Genomic DNA, 22,986 nt, shown 5'->3' with positions numbered 1-22,986 from the left:
TGGATGAGGGAAAGAAAGAGACAAAAGGTGTTAGTACCACAGTTAGAGCCACAAAAACCCTGCTCAGACCTGCTATTAATATCCAACACGAGTGATTCAATCGCATGCACATACAGGCCGAAAAGCCTCCTCAGATCCTATCACGGAAACCACACTCAAGTTCCTGAGCTGCACGGACGCAATCCGTCCACAGGAGGCGTTAGAGACCACGTCCTCAGCTGACGTCCTCTGACTCACTGTAGTTTTACTGGATGATTTATTTCCTATGGTATGGGCATAAGTTTGAAACTCCATTAAAAAGATAAATGTTTTATTCATAATTGCAGTGAACTAGCTAATTTATTTTATTCATGTTTATGTGCAGAAACTGAAGAGGTTTCTTGAATGCACCTCGTAGCTGCTCCTCTATGCTCAACACACGGCGAACCCTTCACTTCTGTTACTAGTTTAGAATATTCTAATACTTGATAAATCATGTCCATCCCTAACCAGGGTCTCTGCAGGTTTCAACAAGTCAAATTGAAGACTTTTTAAGACTTTTTTAAGACCACAATGAATGCAATTTAAAACCTATTTCAAATCCATACTGGCAAAATAGTACAAAAGACATGAAAGAAAATTGGAGCCACTAATCATTGAACTTGCAATTCCGCTTAGCTGTGGGCTTTCATTAAGTTTTCTCCGCCGCTATGCTAAGCTGAAACACACCGCGGTGCGCGCACAGCACACTAGCTAGTGGTGGGGTGCTCGATAAATTGTCCCCGGGCAGCACAGGTGGCCTACTTTAGTTCCGTGTTGCAGTTGTGTTATCGCATCCTCAAAAATAGAAACATTTCAAAGCGAGACTGAAGTTTATGCATGTTTTAAATAAAAGTAACGTTAATAGATTTTTAAGACCTTTCAAAACTGTATTTAAGACCATTTATGAGATTTTAAGAGAATTTAAGACATTTTAAGGCCTTAAATTCAAATGATTGGATTTAAGACTTTTTAAGGCCCCGCTAAATACCCTGCTAACACACATGGACACTGAAATCAGCGTGCAGACGCTCAGTCCGATCTCAAGTGGTCTCTTGCATTTCAACGCCAGGTGTGAACAGTCACGCTCGGCGCTATCCACGTGTGATCAGATCACCGAGGACAGACGTCGACATCAGGTCTGAACCGGGACAGAGCGCCTGCGGCTTGTACCTCTGACCCAGTAAAAACAAGAGCCGTGCAGTCAACAGACGCAGCTGAAAACACAGGGCCGTGAAGCCACTGCTTCATGACCTATTGATCTCGACTGCCGTGATTTAGAGTGGGAACCACACGTCGGAAAACTGGAGCAGAGCAACTGGGTTAGGACACAAAGAGTCATCGATAGATTAGCTTCAACCCCGTGAGCCCTTTATCACCACAGAGTAATCACATGTAAAGCCATATGAAGAAACTGATTTAAAGCCTCTCCCCAAAGTCCGACAGACAAGAATTTGAAGTGCAAAGATTTGTCCTGGGCAGCTCACCTTTCTTTCTCAATCTCACTGACCTAAAGAGAGCAGATTAGAGATGTGATTGAAACACAAGTACAGCTACCTTTGACAGTGGATGAGACGTGCTTCCACGTATTATCAATCCTCTTATCCGGTGCACATGTCAGCTGCTCTACACTTATCACCTTTAGGAGCCTGGCTCCTCTCCGGACTGCTGAAAACACTGATTTGAGTGAGGACTGAAATCACTACGAAAGCTTTCTTACCATGTTAGTGATTTACATGTTATAAAGCAAACAATATAATCTGGAGGATATTATACAGCGTCGACATTATTCCAGTGTCGCTCGTGAGCAGCTGCCTGATAAATTATACGTTTGTCTGGTTACTGCGCTGGTGGATTTGGTCGAACTACTGCATTTCTGTCCATCATTTAATCTTTAATTAAGTCTAAATATCGACTGTGACCAGACAGCTGGACAATAAATTAATCAGTCACAGAACCAAGACCGATAAGTGAAACTGAAAACGAGGTTGAGGTGCGTAAAACGCTCATTCCTGACATCCATCAGCCTCTGTGACACGGAGAGAAATAAATAAAAGACGGAAAAAGGAATAAAGACCAAAATAGTTTTCACTTGTTTTTCCAATGTCGCTGTCCTAACCCTTTAACTAAAGGTTTGTTGACAATAATCATGCCCCTGTTCCTCCGCAAGTCAAATCCCAAACGGAGGGTTTATATTATCTGAGGTGTAAACGTGACATCCTATCGCGCTGTTACCGTGGCAACCGCTTTACACGGCCTCTGCATAAGCGGGCTGCCGTTATGAGCTGCATCGCCAGGCAAAGGACCTCACAAAGAAACAGGGCCTTGGATGAAAATACATAGCTTAAAGTATTTATAAGACAAAAACAGATGACAGATAGAGAGAGACAGGTATGGATTTTTTTCAGTTAAACTAAACCATTTACATAATATTAGTCATTTACATAATATTCCTCTGTTTGGTGATGATAATGTTTACGTATAAGGTCAGTATACACACTATGGGATATATAAATTTGACAAAACACATGAATCAAGGACAAGAGATTTCTCGCGGTGCGTTCACAGACATGCAGCCAACACACGTCTGAAGTAAACACCGTTTCAATTATTAACAAATGCATGCTAAGCACAGAGCTGGGCTATCAGCAGCATAACTCCTACTTGCTAATCATCGCATGACACAGCGTGATTAGGCACGACCTCTGTAAACAGATGGTCGTTACTTCTGCATGTGCTCATGTTCAGATCATGCTCTCGTGGCCCTTTAACAATTAGTCCACACATTCACGTCCCGGAGACGGACGACGACAACATTCGCGTTCGACTCAATCTCAATAAGAACAAGAGGACGACTGTGTCACAGAGGGAGGACGCCACCGTTGAGACGTATAGTCGCTGTGGGCCAAAGGCCTTAAATCTAGTGTGTAATGTGTGAGGTAAACAGCTGAGGCGAACAACAGAGGACTTGTTGCTTCTATTTTCACACACCAGAGAAAAAGCAATGTCCTCTTCGTGACGCTGGCTGTTTTCTTCCACCGTGATGGAGAATCATCCATTTACACAATGCGGTGCGATATTTGCTATGTCATTGTCAGCTTGGAATGGTCCATTATATACCATCTTCTTCTGAATTATTATTTTCGGTATGGTGAACATGCACAACATGGAATGATGCATGCAAAATTGAACACGTTTAAATCAACATCAGTCACCCAGATATGACGAGAATGCAAATTTGCAATTCTGCAGCAAGCGTAAGCCTGAAATCTGTGGTTTGAATTCCTTGAACTTCCTTAAATCAATCTGCCTAATTTTGTGAGAGCTGAGTGTTCTGGAAAACATAGAATTAAAACAGCTAGATTCAACCAATCAGGCTGTTGTGAACAGATATTTCGCCTTAGTGTGTCATTCTGTCTGGTCCTGCAGGAGTCATGTTATGGGCTTGGGGCGAGACTGGGTGAAAAAGCACAGACAAACACAGGAAATAAGGACATGTGAATTCCGGCGACTAAAAAAATGTCAAAAGCACCGACGGTTTAGAGAGAACACTAGAATGCTTTTTGCTAAAATGTCGGCTCCTTGTAAACAGCAGGTGTACGACCAGTGACGGATACAGACGAGTGACTCAAAGCTCTCCACTGCATGCCACTCACAGGTAAGTGCATCACTGCAGCCGGAATTCCAAGGGCTTGAGTGGAACACGAAACAACTTATAGCGTGGGCGCGCATGTGAGTGAGGAGAGGGGAGCGAGCTAGCATACGGTAAAGAGCACTGAACAGAAAAATAGTGATGCAGAACACGCTGGTCTGTTAGAAAGCAACGGCACAAACCTACGTCAAAACTCTTTTGATTCATAATAAATCTGTGGCAGGCAACAACTTGCATATTGCAGGATTCCACACTCTAGATAAATTCTATTTATATTTATTTATGAGTATGGTCACTGTCTCACCATGTGGCTCTGCTGAGACTGGGTGGCCCCATACATGGTGATGCCATTGGTTGGCTGTGCCAGCTGTGGCGTGTCTGACTGAATGAAGCCCCGTCTGTCGATGAGACTAAAAAGACAAAAAAAAGAAAGAAAGGTGAACACATCAATGACATTATTTTACACTTTACACATACTAGTAATTCATAGAAATAGCAAGTAACAGATGAAACAAGTAGAGACCTGAAAGAACCCGAAAACAAAGGGTTTCAAACGTGATACAACACCGCAAAAGGCTGGGTACAATATTTGATTCTGGATACAGGATTCTACTCTGAACCATGCAGAGGACACACACACACACACACACACACACACACACACACACACACACACACACACACACACACACACACACACACACACACACACACACACACACACACACACACACACACACACACACACACACACACACACACACACACACACACACACACACACACACACACACACACACACACACACACACACACACACACACACACACACACACACACACACACACACACACACACACACACACACACACACACACACACACACACACACACACACACACACACACACACACACACACACACACACACACACACACACACACACACACACACACACACACACACACACACACACACACACACACACACACACACACACACACACACACACACACACACACACACACACACACACACACACACACTCCTCCACTCATACACACACATTCACACAAACACAGAAAATCACATGTTGGTGATAAATGATGGGCCAAGCTGTGGAACTGAATCACTGTTTCTGCCGACATTAATGCCGCAGAACCCCCCCGACGACGCAGCCTGTGTGACAACAACCAACAATAAACACACAAAGCCAGTTGGTGGCTGTGTTAAAAAAGCAGTGCAGGCAGGGTAATTATTACCGAGCCAGATTCAGTGACTAATGGAAATATAACGAGCTTAAAAACATGAAGGAAGTGAGTCAAGGTCTCAGAAGGATGTGAAATGCAAGGAGCGTGGATGTGTTTACTTTGGACTTTGTTGTCAGGGTTTGAAATACATATGTGAATTATATTCTGACTTTAAAATGCCAAAGTTGGGGAATTACTGCTTTGGTACATGTATATGGCAACATATTTTTGTATAGGCGAAAGGTTGTGGTGAAATAGCCCTTTCTTACTGGTGGATCCAGCCATGTGACGCCTGTGGTCGGTCACACAGACTGAGGACTGTTCTATACCATTCACTGGAGTCTTTACAGATGACTTATGACACAGTTCGACCAAATAAATTAACACGGATATATTAAAAGCCTCCATCACTGCTCTTCATGCAATTTAAGTAAATCTATCTATCTGTATGGATCTGTATATATGACCATCTATACGGATACATGAAGTAACTGGACAAGGACTAAAATAAAATATACCACAGTAAAAACGCTGACTCTTTTGTCGTTTCTGTAAAGTGGGTAAAGAGGTCCAGGTCATACGAGAAGTATTCCAGGTCCATGAAGAGCCTCTTCGCATTTCCACACGCACGTACAAGCCCACAGTTGAGTTCATACTGGTCCGTGTTAGTCTAGCGTTCCACTTATGTACATTTGTATCACCCTCCATTGTGTTTCCCTGTATTATTTGAGCACTGGGTTATACGGGTTTTCATGGTTACCCTGAAAAGTGCCCAGTTGGTGGACGATGACCAAATTTTCCTCACATGGAAGAACAAAAGAAAAAGAGCCTTTAAAGTCTACAAAATCAAGATGATTTATGGGAATTTCTGCGCAAACTGTACATGAAAGAAGCCTGGAGGTTGTTTGCAACATGTAGAGACATTTACAGTCAGTCACATGACACATGAGAATGTCCATGTGAAGTTGGCTCTTATTTTTGTTCAATCACATCAAAAGCAGGAAAAGTGTGAAATCCAATAACGAGCCCACTTTGATGTGAGATTTGGTTAAAATGGGCTTGAAATCCTTTTCCGCTCTTGCAGTATTTTAGATGCTACGCTTCGAGAGGAGGCTGCAGGCTCCACACATCACAAGGGTGTCTGGACGGACAATTCTATTTACGCCTCTGGACACAATAAAAAGTTAAAATGGGGTGGTGGTGGTGGTGGTGGTAAACAACAGATGCTGTGACCTATTACAGAAATGGTGGAAAATGACTGAAAGGAATTTTAAGAACAGCAAAGGATAAGGTTTACAGATGTCATCATCAGGACATCTGGGAGGAAGTAAAATCACTTCCTAAAAACACACGTGCACATTCACACACACACACACAACATACCTTGGTGGCAGGGGTCCACATAGCGCTGCACAGCAGTTGGTGAATATATTGCCGTGGCTGTAAGGATTATGGTTGTCCTTCCCTCTTTTAGAAGACCACGAACCTTTGATCTGGAGGAGCCCACACAACATTGTGATTTAAAACATAGAGACCATAACAAAATTGATAGTCTGCTAATCTCACAGATGATATGAGCATGTAATGTGTGAGGGTACATTCAGAACTCATGTTTTCAGGACATGACAAGTGATGTCATGAACATAGGCGTTTTGTTCTACTGCGTCTTTATCTGGTGCAAAGTGTTTTCATGCAGCAGATTGCAAAGGGACAATAACAAAAATAAAATCTCAGAGTTTTATCTTAAGTTTACAATAATAATAAATAATAGATGTGAATATTTTCTAGCTTTTCTTGCTCCATGTAAGAACCAATTCATTAAAACGGATTTATTTTTTGGTTTATGGACAAAATAAGACATACATTTTCTGGACCAAACAACTATTATGAACATAATAGTTGCAGCTCTACATACATTTGCACAAGTTCCATTAAAAGTCATTAAATGCTTATACTCACATCTTCATTGGTGGTCTGGTTTGAGCTGATCAGGTAGGTATGGAAGCCTGAGAGGCCCACTATGGACCAGACAGAGAAGAAACAAACCACCACCTCCAGCACAGTGACACAGTAAAGTCAAGGAGAATTTCATTAATACATATGAAAACAGCTTTAGTAAAAACACACACTAATAAAAGCCTGTGTAGTTCTTACACACACACACTAGCACACTGACCTACAGCCTTGGGGCTGTCCGTCCCAGGCCAATAGCTCCTGGAAACCAGTTCATTTGGCTGTGACAGCAGAACAACGCTCATTTCTCTGCTCTACATAAAGCATAAGCACACAGCCAGAGTCTAAGCTGAATACTTTATAAAACAAAATCTCATGATACAGCATATACAAATACCCAGCACAACACAAATGCTGCAAAACAAACTACTCGATACTCCCCATCATAACGTATGATATAGTGACGAGGTGAACTGTACAACCATGATCAGCCATTTTTTTACTCTTCCAATTTCCTTTGCCTTTAGCAAGGACAAAACATCCCATCGTTCATGTGGTACAAAGGACTGCTACAACACTATCAACTCCAATTCCCCTTCATTAAAGTCCTGTAGGACATGGGCCATTATCAGCTTGGCTTGGCACACATCGTCTCTGCTCGAGAAACAGATATCACACTCGGCCATACAGAGAAGGACAGAGAGAGAGAGACAGTCACATTAACATGTGCTCTTGGATCCGCATGCAGATTCTTCTATTATTAAAAAGAGAGAATAAACCAAAACACACAAGCAGCAATATATATACGACTTCCAATTTTACTGCCGACCCCAATTTTTACAATGGCTAAAGGCTGAGGTTCAAAATGGTGTGAAAATAAACTGTGCTGCAATAACAACATAAAAACATTTGACTTGCTCGAATTTGTGAATTGATAATTCAGGCAGGGAAAAAGATACACAATCAGAGGCGAATGAGAGCAGAACAGAATAGAATAAGGACTTTTTTAAGAAGCTTGTATAATAAAGATGGGTTGCTACTGCTGCATAGATAAGGTGCAAGTATGTAAATTCCAACAGAATGTTGTGCTTAATGCTGCAAACACCATGGACGTCTAATAATCATAAAGTACAGCTGCGGGCTCAAATCCTTTTTTTGGACGACAACAAAACCATATGGAAAGGAATCTCAAAGATGTGAGGGGATAACAGCTGTTGTTGCAGCTTACATCTGTAAAGACATTGCCCCAATTAACGCTGCAGAGAAAAGGAGGTGGAAGCAACGAGTAATGATGTGCATTGTTATCTGGATATGAAAAGACTTCCATCACGTTGATGACATTCTGGTTCATATTGAACAGCCCTCACTCACAGTGTGAGTTTGCAAGAGCTGGAGCTTAAGACCCCTCGAGCACACACTTGGCATCCATCGCACAGAGAGAGACAGACACATCCCCTCAAATCTCGCTCCACACAACATCTCTGTGGAGTCAGATGAAATCAAAGAGCCGCTAAATGGATTGGCAGAGAGAGAGAGAGAGAGAGAGAGAGACAGCAGAGCTGCTTTAGTGTGCCGTGTTAGCCCGATGGAACAGGACTAATCAGACACACAGACTGCAGAAAGTGACAGTGGCACTGGCAAATACATGGCAAGGCTTTCAAAAGGTTTGGAAAAAATATGTCATGATGAAAATAGGTAATGCTCAGCAAAGAGTGACTAAATAGCTACAGAGAGACACATTAGGACACAGCAGCAGAAATTAGACAATCACGCTTAAACACCTGTGGCACACGCAGAAAGTTACATTGAAGTGAAAGGATATCTGGCAGGACTATCTTTAAGTGCATTGAGAAATCCACTTTGATGAGAGCCTGTGGATATAGAGAAAAGTTTACATTAGAATACAACATACAGATATTTTTTACAACATTAAACACTGTCCTATGGAAACGTACATGGCGGTTTAACAACAAAACAAAACCGATGTGGGACCTTCAATCAAATTTTGGGTACAAAAGACTCTGGACCTGCTGTTTTAGGTGTCAACAATAACTGAGCATGGCTGACTGCTCAAAAATGGTGTTTCAATTTAACTAGTGCCGTCAAACGTTAACGCGTCAACGGCGTTTACATGACGACTGACCGGAAAAAGACACTCGTGGCGTCATGTTAGCGTGACTCCCGATTGTTAAAATGAGTTTCTAAAGTAACGCTAAACTTTAAAAACAGAGGCACACATACGCAGTACACAGGTACGCTGGTTATTTGTAGTGCTGCTCTCGCTAACGGCGCTAAAAGGAGCTAATGCAGCTAACTGGTAAACGGTGCCAGGACTCCGGTATCGCGGCACGTAAACATGATGTCGTGCACGTCTTTTTCCAGTCAGTCGTCATGGAAACGTATTGCATAGCACTAAATTTAACCATTGATCTCTACATTCTAATTAAAGCTATACAAATTGTTTGGAAAAGTGCAAAAGAATTGTTAATTTTGCTGTTCAGAGAGTAAAGATGTATTTCAGCATCTGCAGTTAGCACTTTCAGATACACAGCAATAAAATTGGAAAGTTTTGCACGTCGAGTCAAGTCGAGCCGAGGCGGTGCTGTATAGTAGAAAAATGGCAAAGTTAAATTGTGCCATATACTATTGTTTCAGATTACAATAGTACAGAGAGTTTATTCACAAATTTTAAAGAATACAGCCTTTGCATTTTAATTTTTAAATTGCATTGTAGAACCTATTTTTCACTGTAGTTGCAAATCTTGCATATGGCTCCTTTAAGAAAAAAAAAAAAAGAAAATCTCAGAGGGGGTGGGGGCTATAAATACCAGTGGTTATAAATAAGATGTATTGCTTTTCAGCTAGAAAATACCAAGATATGATTTTTTTTGGCCATATCGCACAGCTGTACTTTAATCAGCAATAAACATTTATACGACTGAATCTGGGCCAGTATTTTATTTTCCAGTGCAACATTGATCCACTGACTGTCATTTATGTGAACACATGTACACACACACACACACACACGCTGATATGGAGCCTAGCAGTCCACTGCTTGCTCCCAGCTGGAGAGACGGTAACGAGCCAGAATGCTGCAGCTTTTCACCACATCCACTTACAACCTGCTGGTGTGTGTGTGTGTACTTACGTAAAATGATGTGCGTGATGACAAAGGCGAAGATGAAGATGGTGAGGAAGGAGAGCGAGAGGATGAACATGTAGAAGAAACGATAGTTCCTCCTTCCCACGCAGTTTCCCACCCAGGGACAATGGTGGTCAAAACGTTCTGCATGGACAGCAAGAGACAGTAGAAGAGCTTATTTTAGATACAAGAACACAAACCTGACAAAGTTTTTTTGTTGCAGCAAAGTGCTGTCAGGGCAAGTATTTGTCATACAGATGGACTTGTGCAAATAATTCAAAGAAACCTGGTACATAACCTAGAACACATCATTTAGAAATGGTGTTGCTCCACAAGATGTCTACGTGTTATTATTTAAAAGACATTTGAAAAAACAAACAAACACCACCAACAACCATGTTATTTCATTGCATGTAAAGACAGAGGAAGACTCAAAAGCTGTGGGAAACAAAGTGAAAAGGGAAGTGTCCCTCTGGGTCTTATTTTCACATACTACAAACTGGCTATTTATATAACTCGCTAATAAAACTGGCCCACATGACTGTTTATGGGCATGGTTGAAACTGTCCAAGGTTAAATGGCCGATTAAAGCACATTACAGTGTCATCAGTTAATGAACCTCCACTAAGATGTCAATACGAGATAAATAGAAAGGAGGTAAAGTAAAAATGTTGTTGACTGACAGTGAATTTGACTGAATAAGCACAGATGTGAACCTTAAAGACACCCTGTACAAATGTGTAGAGAAGAGAAGGTGTTACATGCAACACATCTACATCTCTGTTAAGCTCATAAAATGTCTGGAATGCACCGAACTAAGTATCTGAATGCAGCGAGAAATAAATCAGCTACTTGAGAAATCTTGTGTGAAATAATAAAATAAAAAATGAGTCACTGATATTTAATTAAAATAAACCATGGGCAAATCTAGCATGCTTATCATTTTGCTGATTGCTGCAAGAGCTGATTGCTTGTGTGCTTGTTATGTAACCAGACTCCTCTCCACAGTCTTATCTCCATGTGTGGACTGCTAGCTGTGCACGGTGGTAGCCTCTTTACCTAATTAATTAGCGCCATTATTTGTTTAGCGAGGTGAAATGACCTGCACATGTCTTTACTAATCAATGTATGGGAAACAGTTGTCATGGTCAAACGAGGCTAAAGGGGATAGCTAATACTTGTCAGATCAGATTATGACCAGAGCTCGTCTCAGTGGATATTAATATTAAGGCTGTTTGTGTGGAACTTTTCAATATAAATTAAATCAGGACTGATGGAGGGATGGCAGGGTAGCGACAGGAGTAGTGTTTTGGCGAGGGAAGTTACATACTGGAGTTTTAAAATCACGGTTAGCGATTAGCCAGCGCTAAATACACCAGACGCCTCTATTAAACATTGAGATTTTAGACATTTCCCTTGTAATTGTTGGCGATTAAGCCACATTTTAAGGATTGTTAAGTCTTTTTAACGGATTAACATTTCGGCATTGTTCGGCTATCTCGCTTGGAACCTCGTCCGAGCAGGTACTAAAAAAAGCACCAGGTAGCAAAATAACATACCGTGCCGAGTCTGTGTGTTATGTGTTAAGTACAATCATCAACATGCTTTTTTTAAAATGTATTTTATCGTTCCCTAACATAATTTCCCCAAGAGAATAATTTAAGTTTCGTGCAATGATCTGTAATTAAACCCATATGAAAAAATGAGCAACAAACAGAGCTAGCATCACTAAATCCCAACCCTCTGGTCATGTATTAATGAAGACCAGCATTCATAAAGAATAGAACACAGTCTGACCATCTTATCCTGCTTTACTTATTTACTATAGAGCAGTAGTGAGGAAGCTCTGGGGGCTGTACCACAAAGAGAGATCATGTGAATCTGAAAACCAGAGTTTTCCCGTGTCACGAAGGCGGCCCTATTGCTCTGTCTCCATCATAGCATGGTTTGGTACCGGGACAGTCACAGAAACAAGAATGGAAGGATTGATTGATATTGATATGAACTTTGATATTATAATGTCCCGATACACTGCTTCAGGGGGGAAAAGCATGACTTGACTTTAATGGAAAGGAAGTTTTGAATATCAAAACAAACTTGTACAACATGTTCACCGAATGTTTTCCCCCCCCATCTCCATCTTAAGATCATGTGCTAGACCAGGGGTGTCAAACTCATTTTCACTCACCTCAAAGGGCCAGATGTAACTGTCATACGGAATAAATTTAACTAAATGTAACCAAATATAATGTAAAATAAAGCTAACTAATTAACATATTGCTAAATAACTTTCTGGATTTATTACTTATTCATGTAACCCGGTCTGCGATGGTGTTTCTTGACAAACTAACAGTTTTAAGAGTCTGTATCTGGTCGGGGCTTCAGTATGCACTGCTTCAAAAACGCACCCTCAGAAAAAGACTTTGAAGCACAGGTGATTTCTTCAGCCATAATAAAGCTAGCTTTCACTGCCACATCGTTTTTGGCTGTGGCTTTTGTGAACACATTCTGCTGCGATCACAGTCTCAATCTCACTCGTCGCATGATGCATATACAATAATACACTTCGATCTAGTGGCGGGATGCCGCCACTTTGCGGGTAACGCAATCGCCATGCATTGACGGAAATGTAGTTTATGGTCAATGCACGCCTTAAAGCAGCAGAGACCTATTTTAACACAGATTTTAAGACCAATTAATCACCGTAATGTCCCAATAATTTTGAGAGAAAAATGCTCGAAAAGGACATAGTTCTCCATTATTCATGCATGTTACCTATAGCATGACAATGAAGGCTGCGTCATAAACGGAGATGCAGAACCATACAAGGATGAGACCTGAGGCTTTGAGCTGAAATATAATTCTTATGAATGGAACACGTACAACTGATACTCATCACTGGAGTTTATCATTCCCACCCACCTGCAGTCAAGATGATGCAACTATGGGTATGTTTCTAATATTCTATTACCCTCCCATCTGTAGTTCACAAGTACGATCTACACAAGGAGTTCAATTTATTAGATCACTCTGGCCTCCAATTTTGTTTTCATTCAGCTGCTAGTCTGTCTTTTTTTCCTGCCAGTGCGCCTCTGCTGCATCTGATTACTGTGTTTTCTACTTCCTCGTCTCTGTCTCCCCAGGCTTTCAGACACTTCCGCTCCTGACAAGGAAAATGACATTCAAAAAAAAAAGAAAGAAAAGGAGCTGTGAATAAGGACACGGATTTCAAAAATGCTGTCTCCTTCCTTTAGTAATTGCATTGCTGTGCTCTTTTGCTTTGTCTCTAGAGATTGAGCATCTGGTTGTTCAGAGCAGGAAAAACTCCGGAAGCCAGTTCCTCCAAGCATACTGTACAATCCCTGTAGGTGTGCGTCACAAACCCCACATTAATTTTGGCTTGTATCCTCGTACGCAAAAGGTGTGTTTGTTGTGCGTCTGTGTGTTTAGATGTGTAGATGAGGGCAACGAGTGTAGACAGAAGAGCAGCCTCATTAAAGCCTACATACTAGGTTTAAACTAATATCAGATAAATAATGATCTCTAATTACAAACACACAGAGTATAGAGGATGGTTCTGTTTGTGCTTATTATACAATCTCAAATGTATTATTTTATTGATAATAAAGACAGGGGGAAAAATACAAACTCAGGAACCAGAGGAGATCGACATCGTCACTCACCCACACAGTTGTCACACAGGCTGCAGTGGGAGGCACGTGGTGGTCTGAAGATCTTGCAGGTGAAGCAGTACTTCAGTTTGACCGTCTGGCCGTTTATAACCACCTCCTTGGTTCTGGGAGGAGGCCTGTAACCTGTACTGCCATTAGCCACATCTGGAGGAGGGGGAAAAGACAAAACATACATTTTAAAATTGAAGTCAGTTCAAGTTGGCCAGATTAATTGATTGTAAGAACTTAAAGTACTCCACAAAACTTTGTAAAAACTCAGAACATAATATGAATAACAGTATGGAATTAAAAATCCACACTTAACACCAGATTATCACACTATAATACAAAAAAGAGAACGGCGGCAAACACCTTTGAACGACTTTTTATGAAGTAAGACGGCAGGTGATGACTAAACTGTAAGAATGGGAGTGATGAGAGCAATTTTCAAGCCATAAAAGGTAAAGCCTCTTTTAAACACTCTGGTGTACAATGGGGGATGCTCTGTGTGTGTAGGAAGATCATTTTGAGATCATTTACAGTGAAGCCCGTTGCACTGGTAGTAAAATAGCATGTGTGTGTGTGTGGGGGGGGGGGGGGGGGGGAGGGTGCACGAGTGGGTGTTTGACATTTTTAAAAGAGCAGAGAAATTGCAGCAAGTGAGTTCTCCTCTACCGAGTTTCTCGTTTCCATGATCAATGCCTACAGTGTGTGCTCTCCCCTATAATCTATCTGTTCTTGTGCCCTTTGACATCCTGTGACAGCCCCTTTTTTCAGAACTAAGCTCCATCCATCCAAACAATATAATTTGAATAAACACATTCTGTCAGTTCAAATAAAGCACTATAATAACTATCTGCAGGGTTCCTCTTTAGCAATGGAGAAGACAGCTAAAGCATGTGTTGGGATCTATATAATAATGCTGTTTCAACACCGATCAACATTGCCTTGCAATTTCTGGAGGCAAGCAACTCAAATAATCAACAAATAAACTCAGCCATCCGTCCATTTTCTACCGCTTCATCCTCCACATGAGGGTCACGGGGGAGCTGTGCCAATCTCAGCTCACATAGGGCGATAGGCGGGTAGCAGTAACAGGGACACTGCTTCACTGAATAATGAAACTTACGAGATCGACAGAAACATGGGACAGATGCACAGAAATAAACTACAGTATTTATAAGTCATATGTTAATACCTTTCGCTAATACTACTACTCATGCTTAATGTATAAGAGCATACTTTTTTCCATCTTCCCTGCCAAGAGAGAAAGAGAGAGAGTGTACTCCTGTCACTTGCTCCACCATCCACTGACAATCATTTCTATATCCCCATCTTTTTCATGTCCATGTCACTGTAAGCATGGGGACTAGTCGACTACAACAGAAGGAAGACTGAGAATAAAGACAGAACAGAAAGGAAAGTTTTTTTACCTCTGGCATAAATCACTCTATACAGCAAAGAGGAAAATAACACAAATTCTGGATTGCAGGAGGAACGTTAGAGGTTACACAATAGCAAAATCAGGCCCAATCCCATTCCACATTTTAACCCGACCCCTTGACCAGAACTGTGCTTGTTTTTTGTCTCTCTGTCCCTCTCTCTCTCTCATCAAATAACCAGCCAAAGAAACGTATTTTAGTATCAGTGAAAAGTCAGTAACTGTGTTCACCTCCCACGCTCCCTTTGTCCGTCATAATTAGTCAAAATGGACTTAAGTCTGTGCACCAGCAGTCCACAAATGCACATTTGAAATGCCAAGTGGCTTAGTAACAGAACCTCTGTCAACTATGTGCACACCTTTTACTTATTATGCAGTAAATGAAAAGTCATATATAACTGGAATGCATTTCCGGGGGAACCGCAGTGTGTGCTTGCTCGGGTGCATTTCACTCATGCAAGCTCGATGATGCGTGGCAAGGCAGAGCTGCACTTGTGTCAGTAAACTGTGAAATATCTTTATTTTTTTTTTCAGGTCTTGTGCTTCCTCATATTGGAGTTCCGAGTTCATGTACAAAGGTTGGTTTCGATACGTGAAATCGGTCCCGATATATGACTTAACTTCCTGTTTGGCGGCTACGACACCAATTTCGTGAAGTTTCACAAAATTTGTGACCTGTGAAAGTTTAGTTTCGCTTTCTATTCAATCCAATATGGCAGAAGAACGACAAGGATCAGTAACACTATCTTCAATTTCCACACTACACCGGTTCCAGCCAGACATTCCAGAGTTGGACCGGTGGAGATATCTCAAAAGGTCTCGGAGCAGGAGCTGACCAAACATCTGGCTGACAGGAATAAGAAAACTTAAGGACAATAGTGTGCTGCCACACTAATTATGACTTCAGGTGGTTAGTTAGGGAGAAGGCAAGTCACAGTAGCAGTTTAAGTACCAGGATGAATCATAATCGGGCAGCCATTCAAAAAAAGGGGGTCATGTTTCATTCATTACTGTAACAGGACTGACATCCCAACACTGCCAAATAGATTTATTACATTTTCATGTATTTCATTAAAGTTCCTGAGGTTAACTGTGCTTTTTATCCTGCAGTTCAATCTGATTTGGGAATAACTTCATAACTGGCAGATTACATTTCTGACGTGAGACTTGAGAGTCCAACAGTGAGTATGCACTATATGATCTAAGGTGATTCATTTCAACTGGTGGCCGATTTTATATGTCTGATGACATTTAACAGTGAGTTGGTCTGCATATACAGCACACAAATGCCAAGTTGGAAATAAGCAGCCGCCACTAACGGCTTCTCCAAGACTGCTGTCGACAAAAACAAATTTAGTTTATTGATGATGGAGTGTAAAATGTCTCCCCTGCTGTGATTGGCTGCAGCCACCCATGACCCTTGAAAGATGGCACAGTTTACTCTTCCATTGAGTGCATTAACAGGCAGTAACATAATCACATCATCCAATCAAGGATCTCTGATTGCATCAGCAGCAGGCTGTCTGCTTTTGTCTCCTCAGCAAGATTTAATCTTCACACAAAAAGACCACATTATGCAATCTTCAGTTTAATATTAAGTTATACACCTTGGCAGAGTGGGAAGAGTCAGAGGACACCACCACCGTGGCTGGTGGGTGGCAGCTGAAAAGTAAAACTTGAAAGCAGAGAAACAGGTGGGTAGTAATCATTGGCCCAATTTTAAAAACTACTGAATTAAATCAAGCAACTCCAAGCCCGAGGTCTTTGTCAGAGCATAATGACTCATCTCTTGCAATGTGGCTGCTTTTCCTCTCACAGGAGATGTGGAAATATTCCTTGTTTTCCATGGATGAGAATCTATCAATTTTCACCTTCAAACGTCCATATACTGATCTCAAGCAGTCATGAAAACCCTGAATGTCACTGATCGTCTGACGATGTGCTCATCCTTCATACAGGGGCTGTAAATCTGTGCCTCGCCAAATCAACTTCCTTGGCTTGACTTTGGGTGGCAGCTGACATTCACAAAAAAGCTTGGACCATAATATAAGGTGGATGGAAGGACGAAATGAGGGAAGGAAGCAGGCAGTGTTGGCCATCTCTCACTCCAATTAGTGCGGTAGAGTCTTTTGGATTTGGCACGTGACGGATAAATTGATGCCAGCCTGTCTAGTCCTGACATATTGGGCAAGCAAACAGACATGCATCATCAAATGTGGCACACAGAAGAGATAAAGCTGTCTCCATTTCAAGTGGGGATAAAAACAACAAGCTATGCTACATCGCTTAATTTCACTTTCTTTCCACGACAATTTACCAAGCGTTTCTGCTGCATTAGTAGTGCACTACTGAACACTGTGAATGACAGGACACTCGGAATAAAGATCACAAATCCAGTATTATGCCTCATGTATTCTACCTCATGCACACACGCCACATTCAGTTTTGTTTGAGGTGGCCTGTACTTCAAAAACACCCACTCGCACCGCGTTTCCACAGGCTAAAGCACTTGGCAGACAGCAATGACGGCAGAGGCACAGCTATCAGCTTTCTCTGCTAAAGTACATGCAGGATGAGAGACCTTGATGTCTCATACTGTACAACCATTAGGTTCTCCTTTGTTTAGTCAACAGATCAATAGGAGTGGTGTCGAACTTGAGCCTCCTAGCACTTGGACTTAAAACACCATCAAATATTTATGAGGCTGCTGGTGAATTACAAAACTGTTTGGGGCTACTGGTGGGTTCCAAAATGTTTGCTGCAATTAAGATAAGCTATATACGTATATACATACTGTATCTATATACACATACTGTATATATATATATACATATGTGTATATACATATATATATACACATATGTATATACACATATGTATATACACATATGTATATACATATATATATATATACACACACATATGTATATACATATACATATATACACATACAAATATACATACATATATATACATACATACATACATATACATATATATACACACATATATAACATTGCACTCTGCACTATGTAAAAGCTATGAATTCATGTAAGCATTAATCAATGTAGCCGACCCAGAAAGAAGACAATAAACAAACGTGTGGCAAAAAAAGCCAGAACAATATAGCAGTATTGACATTAAATGTGTCAATGTTGCCCGTGCTCGCTCAGTGTGTCAGCTCTTTTCTTATTGTCAGAATATAAACAGTTACATAAAGACATATTGATTTATTTAAAAAAAGTTCCATCTTCGTCAGAGAGACAAAAAAAAACCCCATTGAGTTCTGTTTAAAGCAAGAGAGGGGGTGGAATAAACAATAGACAGACGTGCAAATGGGACGCATAGTTTGTGAGGCCTGATTATGGTGACTGACACAATCTCTTGAACACAAAGGAAGATAGAACTGGTTATATCTTGTTCTGTCTGCATGCTGAGCAGACGTAGGATAGGTGATAACGAGGTAATCCTCTATGCCAGGATATCTGTAAATGGCAATAATGTATGTTTCATTACTGGCCGGTACATGCAGTGTGGTTTACAATGTAATTTGTCAAATGATTTTACAATAAAGTTTACAATAGCACAATACTGTATGTCTCAAAATGCTCTACAAATGAATAACATATACCGAGTGCTCCACATTGAAGCAGAATTTATGTAACAGTGTGTTAAATATTGATATTACATGGGGAAAAAAGAGGGCAATGCAATGTTATAGCAGCAACTAGCAGCATCCTAAAAGCTTAAAAAATGTGATGTGACTGTATACTGCTAGAAAATATGTAAACGCTTCTACATACTGCTGGGAACGACATTAACGAAGTCAGAGTGTGTACAGCCAAAGCAGAAACTACCAGTATAAATAAGAGAAACGGAGAGAGCGTCTGCGGGGAAAAGGAGAGCGTGAGCAAATTGATGCGCTGCACACAGTTCTACAGCGAAGCAACAGAGCATGACACCATGTTAAATATTTTATCTATATATTATTGTGTTATTAAATTGTGGTGGAATAAACTAGTCTGTGGCAGGCTTTTACAGTCTGGGTAGTGGGCACTAAACCCTTAACAAATGCAGTAGTTAAGATTTCATTCAGATCGCTGCTTTCAAACCAATGGTCAAAGAGCAAAGACGGGTGGTAAAAACAGAGGGAAAGAGGAAAGGCAGAATGACAAAGAAAGTGTTTTCTGCAGGAAGAGAATGCAAAGACGATTGGTGTTGGGGCTTTGGATGGGGTTGGATGAATAAGCTAAGAGTTTACAGATGTTTGACTAATGTCTTGCGTGTCAAGCTGCCATGCCATAGCTACTATAACAAACAGCAACCATAAGGGGAAAGAGAAAGGGTGCTTGATAATTTGGAAATGCAGGGCCTTAGATATTGAAAACAGGAAGAATGAGAAGAGTAGTGGAGCTAGCAAATTCTATTAAGAAAGTTCATTTTAACAGATTTCCTACCCTTTAACAAGCTTTGCAACATTTAGCGCTCACCATTTTTAATTTCCCATTTAAAAGAATCAGTCTGTCTGCGTGTTGTGTGTGTCCGCACTATTACAAGCCCTTTTCTTTCAAATGGAAGATGATAATGGGACTTATAATGGCACAACACTAAAGCAGGCTATATGTTTCCTGGCAGCATCACAAATGCAATGGGAAGTGGCTGTTTCATTGAAACACTGCCAAGGTACACAAAGGGCCATTGCAACCATGCAACCACCAGTTATTCTTGCAAACACTTAAAGGAATCATGGTTTCATGCGTTTCGTTTATCTATCCATTTATGCATACATGTTTGTATGTATGGATGCATGTCTCTTCCTCCTCCCGTAGGTAAGATAGCACATTTAACCCAGCTAGCATCATCACCCCAGACGAACACAAAGCATACAACTGTGGCTAAGGACCTTTACGCCCACGGCCAAGAAAAAAGTGGCAAGCTGGGGTCGCATTGACCGAGAAGTCTCCTTCATTTTTTCTACCATGGATGGAAAAATCTGAAGGCTGTCAGTCATTTGACACATTGAATACTGAGGGCGATTTACAGTCACTTCAAATAATTCACACACACAAAGCCACCAAAAACCACCTCACCAGGAGCCGTGGCACCACTGTTACAACATTTTTCAAAATGACAAACAGCTAGAAAGTCTTGCGCAACCGCTTCATAGTGTGTTTGAGACTTTTAGGTGTAAACACACCCTTGGTTAATTGGTGCGACGAAGCTTGTTTGAAATCTTGCAGCCACATATCTCATCGAATAATAAGCTAGCGGAAACAATATCGCTATAACCAGACAAAACATTTACAACCAGCAACATTTCAACAACTTGACGACACTAAACAAGAGATTCCAGTTGAGAAGGAGAAAATTGCTATGACATAGGCACAAGTTGCTAAATTAAATTAACTGATAACTGGCACAGTGGCTTTAGGGCAACCAAGGTTCACATTTTCAACATTTAATTTGGGTATCCTCTGAGTAAATGCTTGCCAAGATTATATGTTACTTCTGCAGGTTGCCGTTTCAGGCCATTGCTCTACACTCTATGCTTCACCTTCTCTCCGAAAGCTTTCAAGTCTCCTAATGAGATTAATTAAGCCAGTCTAGAGTTTATTTAATGAGGCCCTAGTGGCCTAAAGCGCATTGGGAAGCCATGCCATTGCTGGGAAACAGGAGCATCACGCTTAACATTTAAGTAAAAGCACCCAAACTATAGGTTTTTTTTTTAAAAGCTGTTTTAATCAATTTGGCTACAGGGCACAAGGACACTGTTGCTTTTGCCTGAGCAAATAAAAGGCCGCAGTGTAGCCTGCAGAAATGACAAGAGTACACAAAATGTTTACTAAGAAAATAAAAGCTTAACGTCTCTTCATCTTGTGACAGATGTCCACCTTTCTAAGGGTAGAGGGAGTCTTCACTTGGCCATCACATAAAAGCAGGTAATGTCGCGTAGAAGAGATCACGTCAAAGTCAACAAGGAGACACCTGTGTAACCCTAACCCTGTGATCAAAACCATAATCAGTAGCCTCCGCAGTTTCTGACTCTTGGCGATCAATCGCCAAACGCTGTGCTGCTGGTAATTCAGTTAGCAAGCGGTTCCTAATGCACCAACAGTTTTACCTTTCACGTCATAAATTAGATTCCAAAGTTATCAGAATGCAATTTACGAGTCAGGTAATGCATCAAATGGGGACCACTGGAAAACTTCGGAGTGAAAAACAGATCAAAGGCCATTTGGCACAAACCGCATCAATTCTTCACCTCCGACTGAATCAATTCTTCACCTCGGACTGAATACGGACGTTAAGAAGTAAGCGTCATCCCTATTTCTTAAGATACACAGTGAAACTGCAGACACATCAACCAGATAATCTCTTGATAGAACGTTGTACAGACACATAGAATTCTTAGTATCATGCACAGAGGCATACTCAGAGACAACCAACAGTATCCAAGATAGAAGTATTCTGACAAGAAAACAAAAAGATGAATGGGGAAGTTTAACTGCTACTAAAAATGGCAAAATGGTTAAAGCATGTGCCACATAATTGCAATTGTTATATTCTGTCTGTGGGCCCGGTTGCTGTATATCATAACCCTTCTCTCAGCCCGTCCCTTCCCGGTTGATTATCAAATAAAGGCAGAAATGCCAAAGAGACACCACACTGAAAACCACTGAATATACACCGTCATGATAGCAAAAACAACACAGGGAGAAGCACCGGCCAAAATCCTTCAGCATAGACTTACCTATTTGCCTCTCAAGATCAGCTGCTTCATCTGGGGTGGCCCTGGGCAGCACCCCTGGGTCACTGAAGCTGGTTCTTAGCAGTGTGCCCAGCACAAATAGAAACAGCGCACCTCCTATGACCGGGATGATCGGGGTCAACTGCAGCGCCAGGAACCGACAACTGATGGGACAGAAATAGATGAGAATAAAATGAATGAGTAGCAAACAAATATATATATATATATATATCCCCTTAAGACTGTATACTTGCTATTTAATGACCAATAAGTGTACATATCCTCTTAAGAGAGAGGCAGATTAACACACGAGGGTCAGTCCCCCGTGCTGTAATCTGTTCTAATGAGACAACTTCACATAATCCCATTAAATGTCTAACAGTGCAAGTGGTTATTACAGTAATCACATTTAGCCTCACAGAGGTGGGACCTCATGCCGCCATATCCCAATTCATTTGCTCGTTTTTGGTCTATTAGATTCCATTTGAGGTCAGCAAATAGAAGCCATGATACCAGACAAGGGAAACTAAATGGCAAAACATATGGTAACCATATGTTTTGGGAGTTGCTGTTAAGGAATGCAAAAAAAAAGGAGTACAGCACATAAAGCCAAGGTTTTCGATAAGAATCAGTATTTTTGCAGAACCTCTCATTCGTGCACAGATAACTGCATGTCTGCATCACACATTTAAAACTGTAGTTTTGGAGCAGGGAGTGATGAGTTTTATGTCAACACAGATGGAGGCTAGAGCTACATTGCACTGGGAAAGTGAGCTGGCCGCAGGTTGGAATATGACTGAGAACACAAATAAGCACCGAGGTAAAGCTTCAGAATTGAATTCTACTGCTCAAAAAAACCTGGTTGTTCAGCAGTCTGACAGGGTAAATGCTTCTTGCTTCCGACTGCCCCTGCTTTGCCGTTGTAAACACACAAAAGCTCCATCAGTCAGGTTTGGTAGTATTGTACATGAAATAATGTGAGACCGTTTCTATTCACAAAGAACAAACAGAGGCAGAATAAGAACATCGACAATAACAGAAGCTACACACACCAGTTTTAAGTACATATCTGGTTTTATTTGTCAAAGGCTTTTTATCATCTGGCTTT

General features: G+C 41.1%; 1 protein-coding gene across 1 annotated transcript in view; it reads right to left on the bottom strand.

The window, feature by feature from the left end:
- The window catches only part of zdhhc14 (zDHHC palmitoyltransferase 14), a gene marked incomplete at its 3' end in the record, with an annotated part of 34,526 nt that overhangs the window by 690 nt on the left and 10,850 nt on the right, over positions 1 to 22,986 (bottom strand). The window contains exons 3-9 of the mRNA XM_083908152.1: positions 21,882 to 22,042; positions 13,702 to 13,854; positions 10,025 to 10,162; positions 8,678 to 8,744; positions 6,880 to 6,982; positions 6,304 to 6,413; positions 3,975 to 4,080 (exon numbers count right to left, since the gene is read on the bottom strand). Coding sequence (XP_083764278.1) covers positions 3,975 to 4,080; positions 6,304 to 6,413; positions 6,880 to 6,982; positions 8,678 to 8,744; positions 10,025 to 10,162; positions 13,702 to 13,854; positions 21,882 to 22,042 — 838 coding nt within the window. The remainder of the gene's footprint in view (positions 1 to 3,974; positions 4,081 to 6,303; positions 6,414 to 6,879; positions 6,983 to 8,677; positions 8,745 to 10,024; positions 10,163 to 13,701; positions 13,855 to 21,881; positions 22,043 to 22,986) is intronic.

The sequence above is a fragment of the Microchirus variegatus genome (genome assembly GCF_963457635.1).
Source record: "Microchirus variegatus genome assembly, chromosome: 21".
Classification (NCBI taxonomy): Eukaryota; Metazoa; Chordata; class Actinopteri; order Pleuronectiformes; family Soleidae; genus Microchirus; species Microchirus variegatus.
The sequence above is the reverse complement of the archived record's forward strand: the minus strand, read 5'-3'. Positions and strand labels throughout refer to the sequence as shown.